Source organism: Stenella coeruleoalba, assembly GCF_951394435.1.
Source record: "Stenella coeruleoalba genome assembly, chromosome: 3".
NCBI lineage: Eukaryota > Metazoa > Chordata > Mammalia > Artiodactyla > Delphinidae > Stenella > Stenella coeruleoalba.
The window spans coordinates 7,750,295-7,772,757 of NC_137148.1; the positions used below are offsets into that span (position 1 = coordinate 7,750,295).

Consider the following 22,463-nt stretch of genomic DNA (forward strand, 5'->3'; position numbering starts at 1 on the left):
ACGGGAGTAGCATGAAAACAGACCCAGAAGGGGGCCGGAAAAGGCTGTTTCACTCAGGGGGGTGGCCCCTGAGTGAAACAGCCTTCCCTGGTGGCCAGCAGGGAAATGCCATTCCAGCTGCAAGAAGCAAAGTGAACTGCACAATGAACAGAGGTTTTTTCACTTCAATTTTTAGATAATACTGACAAATAAAATTAACCAGCTTTCAAATGGCCATGGATAGGAGTTCTCCAATTTGTGCTTATTCAAGTAAAGTCCAGGTGAGAGAAAATAAGTTATCACAAAACCTGATTCCCAAACCCAAGCTATCAAACTGATTTTATCAGCAAGTTAGGAAGTATTCCATCTTCACATTCCCTGGTTGTGAATGTTACCCTCATGCTCTGTCGGCTGAGCACTTATTAATTCCTGACTGAGGTACAGCATGTGGACACAGTTTATCATCAAATGCATCCAAGGTTTGACTTGACGTAAACTACTTGGGCAAGATATAAACAAAAGGCCACATAAACATCAGCCTTCTGAATTTTAAAGGTCAAATTCTGTAATCTTTGTCATCCCTCCTTGTTAGGAGTTGTTCAGCTCTTAGCTGGTTTAGTTAAAACAGACTGGCGTTTTTGGATATTCTTTCTAATATTCCATTTTTACATTTCAGTGCCTTGGAAATAAAGAAGAAAGCTATTTGCTGGATCATTAAAAATAACATCCTTTAAAGCTAAATTTTATTCTGAACTAAAACTTGTAAAAGAAGAGATCACCTTCAAAATGTATTCATCAGTGCTATAAGAGATAAATGAAAAGATCCAGAACTTGGTTGAGACATGAACTTTGTACTTTAAGAGGTCCTAAAGTTAGAATCATCAAACCAGTCTAAACAAACTTAAATAACATCTATGTATCCAGATGCTAGGAGAACTCTGCATGTCTGCCCTGAGTCCCTTCATGTGGTTGGGAGCAGGGCTCTCTTCGGGACCCCATGTATCCATGGTTATTTCCCTGCTGGAAGGGGCCTTCACCCACTGCAAAACCCCTTCCCCTTGAGTTTAACAAACAACCTGACTAGTCAGTCATGGAAACTGCAGAAGAGTTCTATGTATGGCATCGTTCTCCACAATCCCATCCTGTGATTGCTGTTAGTACATCTTGCTATGCCATGACTGAATTTACAAACAGGCAGCAGATTAAAACAAAAGCAACAAATCAGGTCTGCAGATGAATCTCTGTAGGACACATTTGTTGAGTGGCTTGCAGTCTATCATTATCAGAATGAGAACTGCAAACCTGGAGCCAGGATCAGACAGCCTGGGGTAACCATAGCTACTTCAGGCTGAGCTAATCCCCTAGCTTTAGCGTGGGAGGGGATGGGAACCAGAGGGGGAGGGGAAGAGCAGCAGCCCAATCATGAGATCATTCAAAACAGACTTGAGCAAGCAAGTTTCTAGAAGGCTGTACTGTTTAAAAAGTCACAGATGCTGACTATAATTTAATCTCAGATTGGTAATTTATCTAAGTTGTTCTGTTGGAATTTGATTTAGATTCTGTTCAAACATGTTGTTTGTAATAAAAATCCTCAAATATTTTATCCCAGTGGCCATGTTTTAAGTTGACAGAACAAGTTGCTCATTGCTATGGACTGAATGTGAGAGGCCCAAAATTCACACTGAAGCCCTAATCTTCAAAGCAATGATATTTGGAGGTGGGGACTTTAGGAGGTAATTAGGTCATGAGGGTGGAGCCCCATGATGGGATTAGTGCCCTTATAAGAGACAGGAGAGAGATGATCTCTCTCTCTACCAAGTGAGGACACAGCAAGAAGATGGCCATCTACAAACCAATAAGTACAATGCAAACAAACATGACCTTCCCATGGTCTTGGTTGTGGACTAGGTCAGGTTTCTCAAGTTGAGGTCATAGGCTGCTCTGTGCTGACCTGCCCAGGCCTGCTCAGGACCAGCCCATCTCCCTTCACCATCCCTCCTCCAAGTACTGATGAGGAACTCAACAGCCTCCTAGATTTCCAAGAGGACTCTATTCTCTGTGGCATCAACCAGAACATTTATGGGAGAAAATAAAATAGGAAAATTTTGGAAATGTCCATTTCATTCATTCCTCAAGCTACCACACCCTATGGGGGAATTAAGATGAAAATAGCAGAAAAAGGGTCATGGTTCCTTATTAGACTCTGGTGAGCAAGATAGACACTGTGATGGTAATTCCTTATCTGCTCTTAAAACAGACTTGAGGTCCCATCCCCTCGGGCTAACACATCAATCTTCTACAGGCCTTCACTGAATAGCTTCCGGAAGCCTTGCTCATGGTAGCTGTTTCCCCCTAACCTCCTCCATGCTCCCTCCCTGTCCCCCACTCCTCCCTCAGACTGACCTTTAGAGGCACCAGTGGCCTCCTTTGGTGATGCAATGGTCACATCTCTGTCCTTAGCTGAGCTGACCACACAGTAGCACCGGCCACAGCTGACCACTGCTGCATCTGGCTCTTTGGCTGTGTCCCTCCTTGTGCAAACCCAGCTCTTCCTCCTTGGTCAGCTCTCAGCTTAACCTCATCGGCCAAGCACAGGAGACTTCCTGGCTCTCCTACCACATCACTTTAGTCACACCCACTGCATAAGCTTGGCATCACTTGTCACGATTTCCTTAGTGGTTGGTTCATTATGTGCTGTCCCCGCAGGAATATAGAGAAAGATGCTGCTGGTCTGCTCACCATCTCACTTCATCAGCACTCAGATGAACCGCAAAATAGTAAAAGCTCAGTAAATCTTAGCAACTTTGTAAATAAAATTAACCAACTGATGGATATAAGATATTATTAACAACAACAGTGGAAACTGTGTTCTATGAAAAAGTGCCAACTATACAAAACACTGGACAGAGGATGTAGGGATGGGGTGGACTTCACAAAGTGGGATTTTCTATACAGGAAGACCTGAAGCAAGAAAGAGCTGGGCAAGTTTATAAAACTAAGACCCAGCCATGAGGCCAGCCTAGGGCACCCAGCACTCTTCACGTAATGAACAGCGATGGAACCTGCCTTCAACAGGTGAGTTACTGTGGAAACCGAAGAGGTCTAGTTGTCACTGATAATTTGATAAGCATTGTTGCCTGTGTTTTCTGTAAAATATTTTCTTATTTATGCCCCCAAACATATTCTTCAGAATGCTTCTACCTACAATCCTACAACAGGAATATATTGCTGTGAGCACTGTTTGTAAACCAATTGGAAATCATATGACAATCTCAGGATAATATTTCACCAGACAATGTCCTCTAACAAATTTCACTGTCTTAAATTATCTGAATTAAAATGGTCTTTCCAAGAAAAGATGTATTTTATGAGTAGTTGAGAAATACTAGTTAAGAAATCAGTATTTACAATAGCCAAGACCTGGAAACGTCCTGTCCATCAACAGATGAATGGATAAAGATATGATTATACATATATACAATGGAATATTACCCAACCATAAAAAAGAGTGCAATAATGCCACTTGCAGCAACATGGATGGACCTAGAGATTATGATACTAAGCAGAGTAAGTCAGAAAGAGAAAGACAAATACCATATATTACTTATATGTGGAATCTAAAACACGACACAAATGAACTTATCTATGAAACAGAAACCAGCTCACAGACAGAGAGAACAGACTTGTGGTTGCCAAGGGGGAGGGTGGGCTGAAGGAGGGAAGGATTAGGAGTTTGGGATTAGCAGATGCAAAATAGTATACATATTATGGATAAACGACAAGGTCTTACTGTATAGCACCAGGAACTATATTCAATATCCTGTGATAAACCATAATGTAATAGAACACAAAGAAGGATACACACACACATATATAACTGAATCCCTTTGCTGCATAGCAGAAATTAACACAACATTGTAAATCAACTATACTTCAATGAAATTGAAAGAAAGAAATCAGGCATTGGTTTTCCAATAAAAATTATAACTAACACAGTGAAAAAAGATGATGAGATTATTTTCGGAGGATGACGAAGATAAGGAAGCATCCTGGGCTTTGCTGCTTGGAGGAAAGAAGACAGGCCCAAAGCTTGACACTGAGATCTCATGTTTAGAATTTAAAACACAAAATCAGGAGATGATAGAAAGCTCCTCAGAGGAGGGCGAGCTCCTACCTGTGGCCAAATAAATGATGTGGATGAGCGCGTCCCTGCCCTGCACTAGGTCGACGGCCACGTGGGAAAAGCGGCTGTTGTCCTCCATGAAGGAGGGCACTGCAGTCACTGGTTGTACCACCTCATGCATCAGGATGAACTTCTGAGCATCCTGCAGGTTCCTTTCCGTCAGGTTCACGTATAGGCCCTGGTCCATGGTGCCACACTGCAGAAGAAGACATACGGTTACTGGAACCAGCCACCCCAGCTGGAGGGCAACTGGGAATCTGAACACCTGAGTGGGCCAGGTGTGCTCCCGTCTCCATTTCTGCCGAAGTCCCCATCCTTGGTGTTCCTCCCATTTTAGGTTTGAACTTGTTATATTTGGGGAGTCTCTCCACTCCCATCATAAATGAACGATGAGAACAAATGAACTTATCTACAAAACAGACTCACAGACTTAGAGAACCAACTTATGGCTATCTGGGGGGGATGGGTGGGGGGAGGGATAGTCAGGGAGTTTGTGACTGACATGTATACACTGTTATACTTAAAATGGATAACTAACAAGGACCTACTGGATAGCACAGGGAACTCTGCTCAATGTTGTACAACAACCTAAATGGGAAAAGAATTTGAAAAAGAATAGGTACATGTATATGTTTAACTGAATCACTTTGCTGTACACCTGAAACTATCACAACATTGTTAGCCAACTACACTCCAATATAAAATAAAAATTAAAGAAAAATAAATGAATGATCAGAAGCTTGAAGAAAATGGAGTAGAAGTCGTTGCTAACTTCAATTCTAACAGCATATACAGAAAATCTCCGCATCGCATGTGGAGTCCCTTGGGAGCTGTCCGGCTAAGTGCACACTACTCAATCTGTCACACAAATCAGGTTCCCAGATGGAAAACACAGCAATCAAATGCATCACGTAGATTTGCTGGTTTTCCTTGGAACGGCGGGTTTATAAGCAAGACATGGATTCCACCGAGATAGAATTAGGTCATTTTAATCTGTAAACTATGTGATATTGTTCTACTGTCTTTTACATGGGCTACAAAACACTGTGCTGGCCTTATTCCTTTGTGCCCATATTCTGAGCTAGAAGAAGCAAAAAATTCACATAGAGTCAAGCATCCGAGAAAAAACATGGGGCAGGGGAGCAAAACTTCCCACCCCAAAATGTCTTTCTGGCGTGTGGATTATTTCGAGCTGAAAACAACGAAGACCCAATAGACTCAGGAAGAAACTTTGACCTTCCCCCTAAATGCCTAAAACATTTAGATGGAGGGCCTGTTCCTGGAATAGAGATATCTCCAGAGATATCAGCAAAGAATATGGGCTAAGTGTGGTGGGAGAAACGCAGCAGGGCCTAGAGATCAGAGCCCCCTCGGGGTCCCATTGTCTCTGTAGGCCCAGCAAACACTTATTTACCAAGGATTTGCTTTTCTATCTCCAGGTCAATTGCTTTCCTCCCCTTTGAAGTCTCAAACCACTACCCTCAACATGCTCTTTCATCTTTAGCTAAAGATGGTATTTAAGATGAGGGTTTCGGCCACTTGGGTGAGTTACTCAGTTTTCCTGGGTCCCTCTCACGTATACATGTTATTAAACTTTTGTTGGATTTTCTCCTGTTAATCTGTGTCATGTCAATTTAATTCTTAGACTGGTCAGAAGAATCTAGAAGGGCAGAGGAAACTTGCTTTCTCCCCAACAGTGATGAATTTTCAAGAAGAGAGGGGAGTAAGATAAAGGAAGTGAGGAAGGAAGGGAGATGGGCAGAGAGGAGTGTAAAGGAAGAAATCAGAAGGAAATAGGAAGGAAGGAAGAAGATTCTCAGGTAGAAGAAATACCACAAAGAGGAATCTGTGATACACAGGGAAAAAAAAAATTAGGCCTGGAAATTGCTGAGAATTAAACTGAGAGCTGTGCTGCGAAAAGGCTGGCAGGTGTTATGTAGGATGGTCCTGGGCAAGGATGAGGTTAAAAGAGGGGTAGGAAAGCAAGCAAAGCTTTCCTGGGGCAGAACATAGAATCAGAAAATTATCACCAAGCTTTCTCATTTCTTTCATAAACTTTAAATTGTGGTTCCTAGAAAGGCTGATCCTCAGCAGAACTCCATAGAAGTAGGTTTGATGGAAATGAATTTCCCTGTTCATACCATCTGAAACTACCTTTATAACATGTCATTTCTAATACTTGGTTTTATAATAGGTTAGAGGTGCAAAAGTATAAGATGGACACGGCTTTTTAAGAATAGACGGTATTTTTGTAGCACTTGATACAATATCCTACACGCCATAAAATGATAGGCTGATTTAGAATTAAAGTATCTTGGAGCAAAATGGATTCCAAGACTGGTCCAATGCTTAGTTGAATGTCACACGCTTGCAGGGGGCCCCAGGTACCAGGTGGTGGGATGGTCAGGTGAAGGTGAAGGGTACAGCTCTGTGGTCTCAGGTGAGGCCCTGCCTCTCAGCCTCTGCCTCTTTACCTATAAGGTGGCTAGAAAAACACTTCCTCTGCTCACTTCACAGGGCTGCTGTGAGGCCAACTGAGACTATCAGTGGAGAGCATTTGTAAGTTAATTGAAAGTGCCTGTAAGTGCCAAGGAACAAGGCCGTGTGCCTGGCACAGAGAAGCCATTCAAACAATGGTAAATGGTCAATGCGTCCGTCTAGTAGCAGGGCAGCAATTCTATGGGCCATTGAGCTGCAGGGGCCCGAGGGAATGAATGAATAAATAAAGGGAGGAAGGAATCAGTGGGTGAATACATAGCAGTTGTATTGGGGCGGGGGGTGGGGGGGGCGTGCCAGGAGATTTTCCATAATTGACGTATTTAACAGTAACACTTGGAGGATGGAGACAGTGCCTGTTGACCAATGTGTTACAAAATGCTCTGAAGTCTATCCAGGTGAGTTCTAGTTCTGAGAGTGACAGTGTGTGGCGGTTTTCTATTCCTGAAATCAGCAGCAATACTTAAGTCATGGGTAGCAACGAGCAATCTGACTGCTGGGTGAAGTTTCGCATGCAGGTTTTGTTTCCTATGCACAGTGTAAAAAATTGGCATCAGAAAGATCAGGAGACATAATATAAAACTGAGGACCTCTGGCTGCTCTTGAAGAATCTGGGGACCTAAGTGACACAGAGGCCTGGGTGGGCTGGGGCTTCAGAGCAGGAACCCCGACAGTTCCTTGTCGTTTTCACGATGCTTTATCTTACTTAAATCAGCAACCTGCATTGTCACTATGATATTGTGATTTATAATAAGAAATATATATTTGGCCTTTGTCCCTGTTCTGTCACAGAGCTCCTAAAACCCTTGAAATTTCCTAAGTGATGAGAGCAATACAGGTGTCTTTTGTTATGTTAATAAGGTGACTTTTGGACCTCACCTAATGATGGGGGCTAGTCCTCAGCGGACCCAACCATGTGATTAGAGGGTTGGAACCTTCAGTCCCACCACCCTGACCTCCAGGAAGGTTGAATCCATCACCAATGACCAAATGATTTCATCAATCACGCCTATAAGGAAGCCTCCATAAAAACCCCAAAGGATGGAGCTCTCAGAGCTTCCGGGTTGGTGAACAAGAGGAGGTTCAGGGAGCGTACCCACCTCAGAAAGAGCTCCATGCCCTTTCCCCATACCTTGCCCTACTTGCCCTGGGAATCTCTTCCATCTGGCCCTTCCTGAGTTGTGTCCTTTGTAATAAACCAGTGATCTAATAAGTAAAATGTTTGAGTTCTGTGAGCCTCTCTAGCCAATTAATGAACCTAACGGACCTTGGAATGTCCCACCTGTAGCCCACAGGTCAGAAGCATGGGTGACTACCCGGACTTCAGAATGGCATCTGAAGTGGGGCTCAAGGGGAGAGTCTTGCAGGACTGAGCCCTCCACCTGTCATATCTGATGCTATCTCTGGGTGAACAGTGTCGGAATTGAGTTGACTTGTTGGACACCAAGTTGGTGTTGGAGAATTGCTTGGTGGCGTGGGAAAAAAACCCACAAGTTGGAACCGACCGACAAAATCTTTAGCCAAGAACTGGTTTTAAACTATACTCTGTACTCCACAGTGTCCTCGTTTCTTTTGCCAGTCTATAATGAATATCTCACCCAAGGATTCTTTTTCAAACATTTTGAAAGCTATTTAAATTTATAGCATATATTTATTGGATCATAAGGAACTCACTTAGCTCTCTAATGGGCTGCAAATGTTCTCACTGAGCCTTATACGTCGGGCTCCCGCAGTGTCTGTGCGACACCCCGGGTACTCTGTGCAAGAGGAAAACAATAAAAATAGTAAGAACACAGCCATCGTCCTCCTGTGGCTTACCACCCATAACGGTTGTCTTGCTAACACCTCTGAAAGTAATAAGATCAATACTTGTACTAATTCTTAATACAATAATACTTGCACTCTTGTTTATTTTTTTCAAGGATGACAGAGCCATCCTCATCCTAGCTTGCCAACCCTTGGTGGGCAAGTCCACGATCACCTAGCCTCATGCTGAGAGGGCCTGATTTTGATGGTACCCTTCCTCCCGTCTTGCTGCAAACATGTATCCTGTACCAAAGGGTGCTGATGGCTTGACCAAGTTCCTCCATCTGGTCCTCCAGCAGAGGCCTCCTCACCTGCCTGACCACTTTTGAGGGTCTGTTTTCCATTTTGGCTCCATCACTTTTGATTGGTGCTAATCAAAACCACCAGAGTCTGTCCCACTGCAGGTGTGCCACTGGATCTGAATAATGTTTTCTGGAAGTGACTGATGCTTTTCCTAGTGAGGGCTGAGAGCCTGGGTGACTTTGGGGACTGAGGCCTCTGACAGGGCAGCCTTTCACAGCACCACCTACCATGGTTTCTAGATTGCAACTGATAAAAATAGTACTTTGCTTTGTTTTGTTATTGTTTTCAAGGGAGATTTCTGTATCAAATCTTGAAAAATTATGCATTGTTTCTTCTAACCCATTCTTCCTCCTGAACCTGAATCATGTTTCTGCTCTCCTAATTAATTAGCTACTTCTAGTACATAAGTAGTGCATAAAATTCCAAATGTCAGTAGGCAAACAATAATAAAAAATCTAACCACTTCTAACTGTTGGTTATTGCAAACATAAGGTTCATTATACACAACTAGTGGAGGGATCCTTAATTCAAAACACATTCCCACCCTATGCCTGCCTAGATGGTCTCATGGAAGTCAGTAAGGTTGCCTTAAGTTAGCACGGTTATCAAGTATGGTAAACCGGAAGAAAACATTTCGTACCTACTTGCACCAGGAATTATACAAAGGATCACCATAATCTATATCTCTCACTTCGTCCCAGCTTACCCTTCCCCCTCCCTGTGTCCTCAAGTCCATTCTCTACATCTGTGTCTTTATTCCTGTCCTGCACCTAGGTTCTTCAGAACCATTTTTTTTTAAGATTCCATATATATGTGTTAGCATACAGTATTTATTTTTCTCTTTCTGACGTACTTCACTCTGTATAACACACTCTAGGTCCATCCACCTCACTACAAATAACTCAATTTTGTTTCTTTTTATGGCTGAGTAATATTCCATTGTATATATGTGCCACATCTTCCTTATCCATTCGTCTATCGATGGGCATTTAGGTTGCTTCCATGATCCGGCCATTGTAAATAGTGCTGCAATGAACATTGTGGTGCATGACTCTTTTTGAATTATGGTTTTCTCAGGGTATATGCCCAGTAATGGGATTGCTGGGTCATATGGTAGTTCTAGTTTTAGCTTCTTAAGGAAACTCCATACTGTTTTCCATAGTGGTTGTATCAATTTACATTCCAACCAACAGTGCAGGAGAATTCCCTTTTCACCACACTCTTTCCAGCATTTATTGTTTCTAGATTTTTTGATAGTGGCCATTCTGACTGACGTGAGGTGATACCTCATTGTAGTTTTGATTTGCCTTTCTCTAATGATTAGTGATGTTGAGCATCCTTTCATGTGTTTCTTGGCAATCTGTATATCTTCTTTGGAGAAATGTCTATTTAGGTCTTCTGTCCATTTTTGGATTGGGTTGTTTGTTTTTTTGATATTGAGCTGCATGAGCTGCTTGTAAATTTTGGAGATTAATCCTTTGTCAGTTGCTTCATTTTCAAATACTTTCTCCCATTCTGAGGGTTGTCTTTTCATCTTGTTTATGTTTTCCTTTGCTGTGCAAAAGCTTTTAAGTCCGTGCAAATCTTAAATTCTACCCAAAGAAGACACACTCAGGTAAGCAAGTTTCCTGCCTGAAAGGCACGCCACATTCTGCAGGTTTCATTCATCACACTGCATGGCCCAACTCCCATCTCATAAACGTGAGTAAGCCCTGGCATTATAAAACCAGATGCCCATGGACTCAGGAAATGAGGGGATTTGCTCTTTGCTACAAATATATCCAGACAAAGGGGCTAAAAGTTATCCACTGCCTGGAGTCGGTTAGGTATCACAAAGTTTGTTAAGTCACTGTTCACCGTGAAGACATTTGCAATTGAAACGTCAAGACATTAAAAGAACCCTATAAGTATGGTGAGCATCTTTGTTAATTTTTTTTTTTTTAAACTTCAGGATTTTACAATCGACTTTCTTAAAGGGGATGATACATTTCACCTTCATGGTTTTTACAAAGGGCCTTTTTAAACAGTTACATTACCCCAAGATCCAGGGGACACAGGTGGGGTTAAGATGCAGAGACTCAACAATGGGGCAAAGAGAGTCAGTGTTCAGTTAATAATTACATGAACTGTATATATCAGGAAAAGTGACTACTTCATGTTTGGTTCCCACTAAACCGTCAGCTTGCCTGAATTTCTTTGTCTAGTACTGAACTTGGTTAGTAGCGAGGCTTGGATAACAAATGTAAATCTGATCACTCAGTTTCCTGACTTATAAGTGGGGCTAATGATGCCCACTTCATAGAGCTGCTGAGAAGAGAAAATAAGACAAAGCACCTAAAAATAAATAATCCTACAATAGTCCTCCTTCTTCATTTTATTGATGAAAATTAGGATGGGAGATGCTAAATAATTTTCCCAAGTAAAGCAGTAAGTGGTAAAGTGGACATGTAAACCCATCCCAATTGCCAGCCCTGTGATCTTTAGGAAAAAAACCCTCAAAACAATTAGAATTGAATGGTCCCTGCCAAAGTCCAAGTAAAGCATAAAGTAACTGAACTTTTCCCTACTAGCAGTTTTCTCAAAAGCCAAAGAGGTTCCATGTGTTGGGATAACAAACCCATCAGAATTTGGAGGCCTGGATACAGGACCCAGTTCTAGTACTGATTAGTTACGAAAACTATAGTTTCTCTAGTCGGAGGAGGCTGAGGCTTTGTATCTGAGGACTGGGGTTGGGAGCCCAGCTCGGCCACTAATCAGCCAGTGTCCTCGGCCTAATTATGTGCTCTGAGGTTCAACAAATGCCCTTCTCTGTCTGTGGGAGAAGCTGTTACCAATCATAGCACAGTTGCCAGAATGCGACGAGATACATGGGAAGCACTGAGCCCAGTGTCTGGAACTTGGTGGTTCTAAAAATTACACCCATGATGATGATGATGACAATGCTATGAAAGTTCTTCTCAGAAGAAAGGCCCTCAAGGGAAGCCTGCTGTTATGCATGAATGTCTCCCCAAAATTCATATGTTGAAACCCTAACCCTCAGGGTGTCTGTATTTGGGGTTGGAGTCTCTAAGGAAGTGACTGAGGTCAAATGAGAAGTGAGAAGGTGGCCGTCTACAAGCTAGGAAGGGAGCTCTCGTCAGAAAGTGAATTGGTCAGAACCTTGATCACGGACTTCTAGCCTCCAGAATTGCAAGAAAATAAATCTCCCATCTGTGGTATTTTGTTACGGCAGCCCGAGCTGACTAATACACTTGCTGACTGACCAAACATGAGTAGATGGCTTCATCTCTTTGGGTTTCAGCTTCTTCTGAACATGGGTATATGGGAGGAGATGATGTACAGAGCCCCTTACAGCTTGAACATGTGGCAATATTGTGATTTGTACGTGAATGGCCTCCACCTGCTCTTTATTCCCTCACAGCTGCCCCATGACATCCCATTCACCCCAGCGGGAAATCTCACCACATTCCCAATTAGAGCTCAGATTCTGTTTGTGCATCTCCGCTGCTCTGTGTCCTGGACCCCATTCATTACAGCGTCATTCATTAGGAGTCAGAGCTTCTGAGGACACAGAGTCCACCATCATTAGTACTAATTGAAGCTTGGATTCCCAACCTGCTGCATTGTGCTGGCCTTTTGCAGTCCAGGCTCAGGCGTCACAGCTGACAAAAGGCCCTTTTTCGGTCAGGCGCCTCAGTAGACAAAAGGCCTCGGTCTATTTACATGAGACAAGCCGAGTGTGGGGCTGTCCCCAGGGGCTGGGTGGCAGTGGCTCACAGCCGTACTGTGCACGCGCTGGGGGGTTAAATCGCCCCAGCCAGTCTGTCTACACAAGTACTCTGCATGCTATGTGGGGGGATGATGGGAAGAGTGCCCCTTTGTCCCCAGAATTACCTGGAAGTTGGGGTTAGGGTTGGGATACGGTAGCCAGGCGGACCGAGAGCTCTCCTGGTACTTGAAGGGCCCGTTAAAGGCCTGCGAGATGGCGCTGAGGTTGAAGACGCACACGGCAGAGGCAGCGATGCTGTTCCTGGGAGCCGAGGAAGAGAAAGGAGAAGGCAGGTCAGAGAGCCCCACTGTGATCCCTGTCCCAGGACCCTCTCACGGGCTCTGGGTGCCAAGGAAGCACCTTCTAGGGGAAGACTCACCATTAGTCTCCTAAACACCCCAAGGATGAAGCTGAAGCAGTGGATGGTGTCCCCCTGGGGTTTCCTTATAGGGGAACAAACACTTCACTCTAGGAACACGGGTATTTAGCAGTTATGACACTCATAATTCTGCCAGATGAGATGAATTCACCCAGCCACAAGGGGAGTGACGAACGCTTTTGTCCCCATCAGCCTGGCAGGGCTCTCCCCACATGTTCACCTGCTTACTTTAGCTGGCAGTGGGGCAAGCTGCTGCTGCTGCTTTTTAAAGGAGCCCCAGATAGGGCTTCCCTGGTGGCACAGTGGTTGAGAGTCCGCCTGCCGATGCAGGGGACGTGGGTTCGTGCCCCGGTCCGGGAAGATCCCACATGCCGTGGAGCGGCTGGGTCCGTGAGCCATGGCCGCTGGGCCTGCGCGTCCGGAGCCTGTGCTCCGCAACGGGAGAGGCCGCAGCGGTGGGAGGCCCACGTACTGAAAAAAAAAAAAAAAAAAAAAAAAAAAAAAAAGCCCCAGATAGTTGTGGTTATATGTTATCCTTTAAAAAAAATACCAACTAAAAGCATTTTGCAAAAAGTGCCTGTCAGAGACCCTTCATATATATATATATATATGTATATATAATGTATCTATATATATATTTTTTTTAATTTAAAAAGAATTTTAAATTCAAAGGGTCAGAGAGAAACATTTGACACAGCACTGACACAGGACATCTTGAAGCCTTAATTTAGAATTCAAGCTGTACAGAATTGAAGGCTATAAATGAGAGGCTCTCAGAGTCCCGTGCCCTTTACTAAGTGGAAACAGCAATATTTTTTTTTTGTTGTTAAATAAATCTGCATTGTGAGCTCAGCTATGGTTTTAAAATTTCGTGTTAATGCTTTTAGCCAATAACATGTCTACTTATCCATTTTTTTCCCCCCTGAATCAAAGAAAAAGTCATGAAACTCCAAAATGGAAATATCTACCTTAAACTTGGTTCATCTGAAAAACACTGAATAGGTGGTAGACACCTTCTAAAGGCTTTACAAACTCCAACTCATTTAAGCTTCATAAGGTAGGGGAAATTCATTGTTAGGAAATTGGGACCCAGTGAGGTCAAGACACCTGCCCCAAATCACCCAGCCACTAAATGGGGGAGTTGGACTGAAACCCCAGGTGGGTTGGTACCAAAAAAGGAAATTTTTGAATTCTTTGTGACAGCTCTGTGTGGATGGTAATAAAAAACACCCCCCTGGAAGGTTAGAGCCTTGAGAGCAGGGGTGCGTGTTCCCTCTGGAAGCTCCAGCACAGAGAAGAAAGTCTGGTGGGAAGATGCGTACCCCTCACTGCTGGCAAATAAACTGATAAACGATAAATATGAACTTATTCATATTGCTAATTTTACTCTTTTTTAAGAAGATGAGAAGTCAAATTGTGTAAGGAAGAATGAGCCTTTGGACATGTGACTGGACTTCAGAGAGAAGTCGAAGACAGCTCTGCTGGAGCAATAACGGCCAGCCAGACCCACAGGAGAGGTTCTACCTGGGGACCAGGTGAGCACGCCTTGGCCCTGGCACAGTGACAGTCGAGGGCGGAGTGTTAATAATACCTCCCTGAGCCCTCTGCTGAGTGCCTGAAAGGGAGCACCTTATTTACCACAGGGAACCTCTAGACCCTGAGACCAGCCTGATTTTACAGATGTAGGAACCAAAGCACAGGGAGGTTACTGAACCCAAGTCACAGGCTGAGGGGAAGTAAAGCAGGATTTACATGGGGCCCGGGGGTTCATGCCTTTGACCCCATTGCTATGCTTCTTCCCGGGAAGGGAAGAAACTTATCGTCTCCCTGCTGGCATCCCATTTCTCAGTTCGCTGCGTTCACTCACCCTGAAGGGGGCTGGGCGGGGTCTCTGGTGTCACTCTGGATGTCCCAGTGGCTGCCAGCCTGAGCATCCCTGACAGGTGTTGGTGGACACTTCTTTTTGCCCCTCAGTGAGCTGAGGCCCATCGGTACAGCACATGTATGCCATGTGCACAACCAACACACACACACGCACTTTCCTGTTCTCCGTCTGCCCTTTAACTTGCGGTGATCTGAGAAGGGTCAGGGGCGAGGACTTGGGTGACTCCCCAGGAGCTCTTCCCCCGCTCTTCCTGGGATGGGCCTCCTGCTAGAACTGTGCATTACTCACCTTGCCTGTCCCTGCACGCAGGGGAGGCCAGCCCAGGTCTAGACTACTGTGACCTTGGGGCTGCGTCTGCTTAAAGCTGGGGTCGGTAGTCATAAGCCCATTTGGCTAACAGACCTTCAGTCACATATCGCAAGCTGGCCTCTATCAGTAGTCATGGTGATAACGTGGCCTTCATCTAATGCTCTGTTTTATTTCTTTACTTGTTTACAGCCCAGGCAGGTAAAAGTGGAGGTAGCCCCCCGGCCCTTGGTGAGCCCAACAATATGGGAAGTTAGACTTTCCTTCCTTAATCTGCTGGAAGCCGCTGGTAGAAAAGTAGAGAAGTTCCTCCTAGCTCTTCATCTCCTAAGGAGGGAAGAGAAATCAAAAATTTTGCCCTCCCCCACTCCTACTACTACATTATCTGAGAGCCAGCATTTTTAGCTTTCCAGGAAAAAAACAAGCAAAACCTTCAGAGATTCTGTGGCAGGAGTGTACCACTTCCTGCAGCCCAACTCATGCCCTAGGGGTTGAGAAAACCCCACAGCCCTAGGGACAGAATGGGATGGAAGAGTGAACTTTATCCCCATTCCCCAGTGCTAGGGACCTTGATGAATATACAGGGACAAACCAACCCTATGAGCAAAAGCCCGAGAAAGCTTAGCCAGGGCATTTTTAGTTATCAATTCAGAGACAGGACATAACCGGTACCTTGAACTGTCATTTTCTTTCAATACGGAGCAAGTCTTACCAAGAATGCAGTCACCTCCTGAGAGGGTAAGAGCCAGGCAGAGACAGGAGAGGGAGCCCAGGAAGAACATATTATGGGCTTAGAGATGAAAAGATCAGAAAGTTGTTCCCAAGACCTAGTGACAATAAGTATTCAAGAGAGAAAGGGAGGTCTAGCAATTCTATTTCTGTTAGTATAGACGCCCATATAGGATGATTTCCAACGTGATGGGCATTTGCAACACTGAACAACTAACCTGGAATAGTCTGAAACGTATTTTTGCAAGTATCCAAATTGACTATCCACCCTCTTGGAATGGCCCAGACACAGTAATTTTATAACTTTTTAAATTGCTTGTTTTTGCCTGGAGCCAGGGGAATGAACAGCTCGGTAAGCCAAGCTCCCATTGTGTGTAAAACGGATGTCAACAGAGCAAGCGCACATCCGTCTTGTGCAGCCTATACTACTTCTTAAACAAGGTTTCAGAAGGCAAATCAACCTCAGAAGCTATACACTGATTTTTTTTAAAAGAAACTTATCAAGGAGAGAAAATAACCTCTGGGGTTGAAAACCAGATTTACAGGAAAGATGGGCGTAGTGGGGTTGGGGACGGGGAGGGAGCCGTCCATTTTAGTCTAATTTTCCTAACTTCATGTCACAAAGAAGACCCTTCATGAGTAAACGTCATTATCAAGCGAACGTTAACACTTCAGCTCAGCTGTAGGATGAACGGGAGGGGAGAGGAACAAGGAAGTAAGATGCAGATAAAGTGATTCTTCAGAAATGCAATTCATGGGCAAGCTTCTGATTGCAGAAGAGATGACAAAGTAAGTTAGCAAGACTGGGGAAGCTGAGGAAACATCACAGAGTGGCCGACTGTCCTGGTTCGCCCAGGACCGAGAGGTTTCCCAGGATGCAGGGCAGTCCTCGGTGTTAAAAGCTGTGCAGTCCAGGACAAGCCCAGATGGTTGGTCATCCCACCCCGTGGATCGGCACTTTTAACCCAACCTGATTCATACTCTTTACTTTGCATACAGATATTTGGCTTTTGTCCAAACCATTAGGTCACCAGGTAAGAGATTTCAAAGGTGACGCAAAGCAGGACCCACGCTGCAGAATCATCACGCCCACAGCCAATGCGGAGAAAAGTGGAGCTCAGAGCCTCTGTGATTCCTGGGGGTGGGGTGCGGTCTTGTGGAGTCTTAACACACCAGCTAAGAAGAGACATTAAGTGTGGGGTTAATCTACACTCCACCAGACAAAGAGTGAATGAAAGACAGGCAACTTCATATGCTTTGCCTGGTCCAAACAGAAGTACCTCCCCACAAGAAATCAAATACTGTAAGTTTTTACAAAAGTATTTAAAAAGTAGAATCATCATTTTAGAAATGCCTAAGTTAGCCATCATCTAGAACATTAGTTTACAATGCAGCTATGGGAAAATGAGGAGGTGCATTTCCTACATGAGCAGGGGTCCAGGTAAGAGTTACATTATCTCAAAGATCAAACTCTCCAGACAGCACTGCTTTCATTATGCAGTGACATGACTTGTGTATAGGAAAAAAAAAGACATCTAATACATTCCAGCATTTCAAAAAGTGCCCAGAGCACATCAGGAAGGAAAAACTTACAGAGGATAATTTGATGCTACCATGACATAAGGATCGATCAAAACTTTCTGATTAGCTTTATTTTCCTAATACCAGTCTCAGAAATCACATCACTTTTTGTAACATTTAATGCATACGCAAAATTTCTTTTGGCCGTTAGCCCAGTAAAAGAAGAAAGATTACTTTTAAAGCAACTTGTAAACCTCAAAGGTCAGAGAACAGTAGACTCATTCAGAAGGAGTAGAAAAGCAGGGAAGGAATGATTTCCAGTTACGTACACGTTGGTGGTAAAGATGCCATAGATCAGATCCAGCTCAGGCAGGAAGAAGGTGCCCTGCAGCTCATTGTAGTAGAAAGGGAGCTCGCCAGGGCGGGAGCAGTTGAGACGGGCCTTCATGAACGTGGTCCATGTGTCCTCCAGCAGGAACCGGCCCCCGATGTCGTTCTTGCAAAGGCGGGCAGCTCGGGAGAACACGGTCTTCCCACAGTCATGCTCCACGGCATTTTCGCGGAAAAAGAAGTAGGTGAAATTCCCGATGTCATAAGATGACACGAAGTTTGGTTCTAGAAACAACAGGAAAGAAGAAAAGTCTCAACCTACTGGACAGCACAGCAAACTCTGCTGGATATTATATAACAACCTAAATGGGAAAAGAATTTGAAAAAGAATAGATACATGTATATGGAGAACTGAATCACTTTGCTGTACACCTGAAACGAACACATTGTTAATCAACTATGCTCCAATATAAAGTAAAAAAGGTAAAACCAAAAAACGGGAAAGAAGAAAAGTCTCAGCGTCCATGTGCTACTCCTTTGTGTCTTGCCTGCTCTGTATTTCTTCCAAGGAGACCTGATTTTCTGCGGAAACCCACGGTTCTTATAGAAGAAACAGGAAGCCCTAAGAGCAACTTAGTGGTCTATGCCACTGGGTAGGACTCAGTACATGAGCTCTAAGTGACAGGAAATTGCCAGCGTGATTCCAAACATCACACATAAGCATCCTGAGTTCAGGCAGCACTTAGGTACATAACATTAACACCACCAAAAATGGGCAGCAAAAATTTGCAATACACTCTAAAGCCACAGATAGTACTTCACTTGTAGACTCTTACATAATCTTCAGAAACAGTGGGAGAGGAACTGATTTACAAAACGAAACAGACTCACAGACTTGGAGAATGAACTTGTGGTTACCAGTGGGGGAGGGATAGATTTGGAGTTTGGGATTGACACGTACACATTGCTATGTTTAAAAGAAAATAAATAAATAAAAGATTAAAAAAAGGAAAAATAGGGCTTCCCTGGTGGCACAGTGGTTGAGAATCTGCCTGCCAATGCAGGGGACACGGGTTCGAGCCCTGGTCTGGGAAGATCCCACGTGCCGCGGAGCAACTGGGCCCGTGAGCCACAATTACTGAGCCTGCGCGTCTGGAGCCTGTGTTCCGCAACAAGAGAGGCCGGGACGGTGAGAGGCCCGTGCACCGCGATGAAGAGTGGCCCCCGCTTGCCTCAACTAGAGAAAGCCCTCGCACAGAAACGAAGACCCAACACAGCCATAAATAAATAAATAAAGCGAACTGTCAACAAGTAAAAATAAATAAACACTATTATATTAAAAAAAAGGAAAAATAAATTAGACACAGTGAGAGACTAGCAACTATAACAATAAAATAGAACAATTATTTCAATATACTATAATAAAGGTTATGTGAATGTGAAAAGAAAAAGAAACAGTGGGAGGAAATGAGATTAAAACATGAAATGTGATTCAGAATATAGGAGTCTGGTATCATGTTTGTGTAGAAGACACCAAAATTCTTTGATTTTACTTATATACACGAGCATGACTTTGACATAAGTTATGTGCTTTTAGTAAGGACTTTAAAAATGGTTTCCACTTGTGAAAACCGAAACTATAAGGTTAGTGTCCCGAATCAGCTTTAGCAATTCCTGTTACTATGGTGACCATGTAAATGTGATGATCAATTCTTATCTTCCTATTTCTGGGTTGCTGGGGCATCCATTTAAAGGAGGGAAGTGTACTGAGATGGAGTCATTATCTGGAAGCTTTCTGACCTCATGATTAGATTAAAATTAGGAACTTAGAAATGAAAAAAAATTATGGCAAACTTTTACTTAATCACCACTCTCATTAGGCATTCAGGAATTTATTATAGATTGTCCACTGAATTCCATTCATAGCATTGGAAGTGTTATCTTCACAACTTCCTGTTTGAGTCTATTGATGATAAGGATGATACCCTTTCAGATACAGGTGTGCCCTAATACTGATCTTTAATAACCAGGTTTGATTCTTACTCTTCTCTCTATTGCTAAGAGCTTTCCACTCCATTAGCAAATGTCTTAATTTATGGTGCAATTAGGATAATAGGACAATATCCTTTGGCGTTCAAAATTAATGGAAAGATATACACAACAGCTATATCCACAAGGACATATTTCGGGGATAATTAGTTCTGTAGGACAATTCAACTGGCCTTGTATTATTCCAGATTCAATCGGACTGTATCAACAGACATGCTATTGGCGGGACAACTAAAAATATGTTTGGCTACAAAATGACCCATTAATGTTAAGAGGAACACCCACCACAGGCTCACCTGAAATGCAGACAATGATTCAGAGGCTGACAGGCAGGTGGCACTGAGTACCCTGCTATTCTGTTCAGAAAGCCCAGTTTTCAGTCAAATTCAACTGAATTTCAATCAATATTTGCTGTCATCACAAAATGCTTCAATTTAATTCAACTTCACATTCTAAAAATGTAACAAATATTCTCCATTGTATATGTCATGTACTTTTCTCTTCAGCCCATGATATTGTTCTTAAGTCATGTTAAGTACGTTAAGTAATAGAGAATTTCATAAGAACTGATTTTAATTTATAAACTGTCAAACATAGTGTCTGATCACTTGCTTTAACTTGAACTGGATATTAAAAAAAAACCCAAAACACCCTGGATTGCATGAACAGGTATGAGATGGAAGTTAGAAATATTTACTGTGCAGTACGCTTTAATATCCTGGAGAGACGCTCACAAAAACAGGAGGTTCCACATCTCCGGCTTGTGTTTTTGGAAAGTAAAGCAAAATATTGGGGGATTTTTGAACCTGTGTTCACTGTGAGTCTCACAAAGAGAATTACTCACTGAAGCAGATCCCAAAAGCAAAGGTGTGAAACAATTACAAAACTGTATTTAGTTTCTGAAGATAATATTCACATGTGTGTCTAATTCTGAAGAGAAGGCTAAATGATATGAGAGCAGGTTCTGCAGCCAGGCTCTTATAACCAGACTGCAGTTTGGTCCTTGTACTGAAAACAAACAAAAAACCACCATCATCAACAACAACAAACCTTATCTAAAATGAAGACAACAAAGAAAGAAGATGCAGGACAGGTGCGTCTAGCTACAGGTCCCAGCACATGTGGACGAGGTATGAGGCAGAGTCCACAAGGTTTATCAAACACCCTCATGACTACCTACTTCTGCTATTAACTTGGGGACAAACAGCATGCAAACCACATAGTAAACAGTATGTAGGAAGTCTTGCGTAGGAAGTCGAGGAGCTGAAAAAGTAAAAAGATCTGCCTTGGTTTCTTCCAGCTCAAGGCTGGCCTCTAGTTTAAAAACCCTGTCGAGTGCGAAACTCTTGCGTGAGGCTCTGAGCTGGGTGCTCCCCCTTCATAAGCTCAGTAAATGCACAGGAATTATAGAGGGAGATACTGTGTGACTCCTCCCATTTCATAGATGAAGACACTAAATCCTGGAGGTTAAGGAACCTGTCCAAGTTCACACAACCAGCAATGGTGGTTGGGTTATGTCCCAAATCCAGACCGTCTGACCTCACAGCCTACACACGTACCCTTATACTACACTGAAGAAAATAATGGACTGCAAGAGAACAATCAGTTACATTAACAACAACATTCAAGAACAGGACTTGGAATTCTGGGCAATGCTTTAGAAACCAAAGTGGTGAGTGGATTTACTCAGAACCAAGGTGAGGAGGGCTTGGGAACAGACCAGAGGGGAAGACAGATGCCCGGATGAATGTTTACTCTGGAGCTATTAGAGACATCAAGGATGCCACAGAAAGAAGAGCAGGAAGAAGAAGCCAACAGTCCACAGGCTTATTAAACAAGAATATTGCTGGGAAGCGTTTGCCCCGACTCCAGAGATGACGTTTCCAATGATGCCCACCAGAGCCTGGGAGTGCCCTCCAGGGACCATGAGAGCCTCTCTCTGTGCTCGTCATTTTCACTGTCCAGCCACTGAACAATTTCACCCAGATACCTCATATGGGAGGAGTACTGAATCATGGCAAGCAGATTAGCCCACGGCTTCCTCTTTCCATGGAGAACCTCCAATGTCTCCAAACCACTGCAAACCCACTTTATGATAGAGTGACAAAGAGCCTTTTAGATAGAAATGCTCAACTATATTTTTTCCTGCTGGGAAAACAAGGGAAGAATTTGTGCCTTGTACGTAGTGTATGTGTTTCTCTAACTCACCACATATTACAGGTCCTTTTAGTTGGGGAGCTAAACTACATTTGGAAACACATCCTGCGGCCCCACAGTGGTCCTGCAGGCAGATGATGGGCCCTGACTGGGTGACCTGCTGTCACATCAGGAGGCTCCCGAGACTTTGGAAACTCAGCCAGCATCCTATTCCTTTTCCAAAGATAGAAGAAAAGCAGAAATAATTGTTAAATAGACAGCCAAGTAGCTCTTGCGTTTATAGATCTAAACCTGGAGGTAGGGGATGTTTGAATCTCACCAGGCAGGATAATAAGATGCATATTGTTTCCATTCCATTGTTGAAGTTCTGTCTCTTGTTAAAATGCAATTCACCATAAGCTAGTATCTGTCACTCCTGAGTGAACTGAACGAGCCGTAAATCAGTCAATGGCCTCCCTGTCTACAATGAATGTGAGTGCATGAAAGAGCTCCTTTATTCATTATTATTATTAGAGCTACACATGAATAGAAGGTGCTGATAATTCAGAATAAAAACAGACATGAGTATGTG

General features: G+C 43.5%; 1 protein-coding gene across 6 annotated transcripts in view; it reads right to left on the reverse strand.

Annotated features, from left to right (window-relative positions):
* SEMA5A (semaphorin 5A) overlaps window positions 1–22,463 on the reverse strand; it is a 477,874-nt gene that overhangs the window by 128,612 nt on the left and 326,799 nt on the right. For all 6 annotated transcript variants that reach the window (XM_079918531.1, XM_079918532.1, XM_079918535.1 and 3 more), the window contains 3 exons: window positions 17,686–17,971; window positions 12,662–12,797; window positions 4,154–4,358 (listed from right to left, as the gene is read on the reverse strand). In XM_079918531.1, coding sequence (XP_079774657.1) covers window positions 4,154–4,358; window positions 12,662–12,797; window positions 17,686–17,971 — 627 coding nt within the window. The remainder of the gene's footprint in view (window positions 1–4,153; window positions 4,359–12,661; window positions 12,798–17,685; window positions 17,972–22,463) is intronic.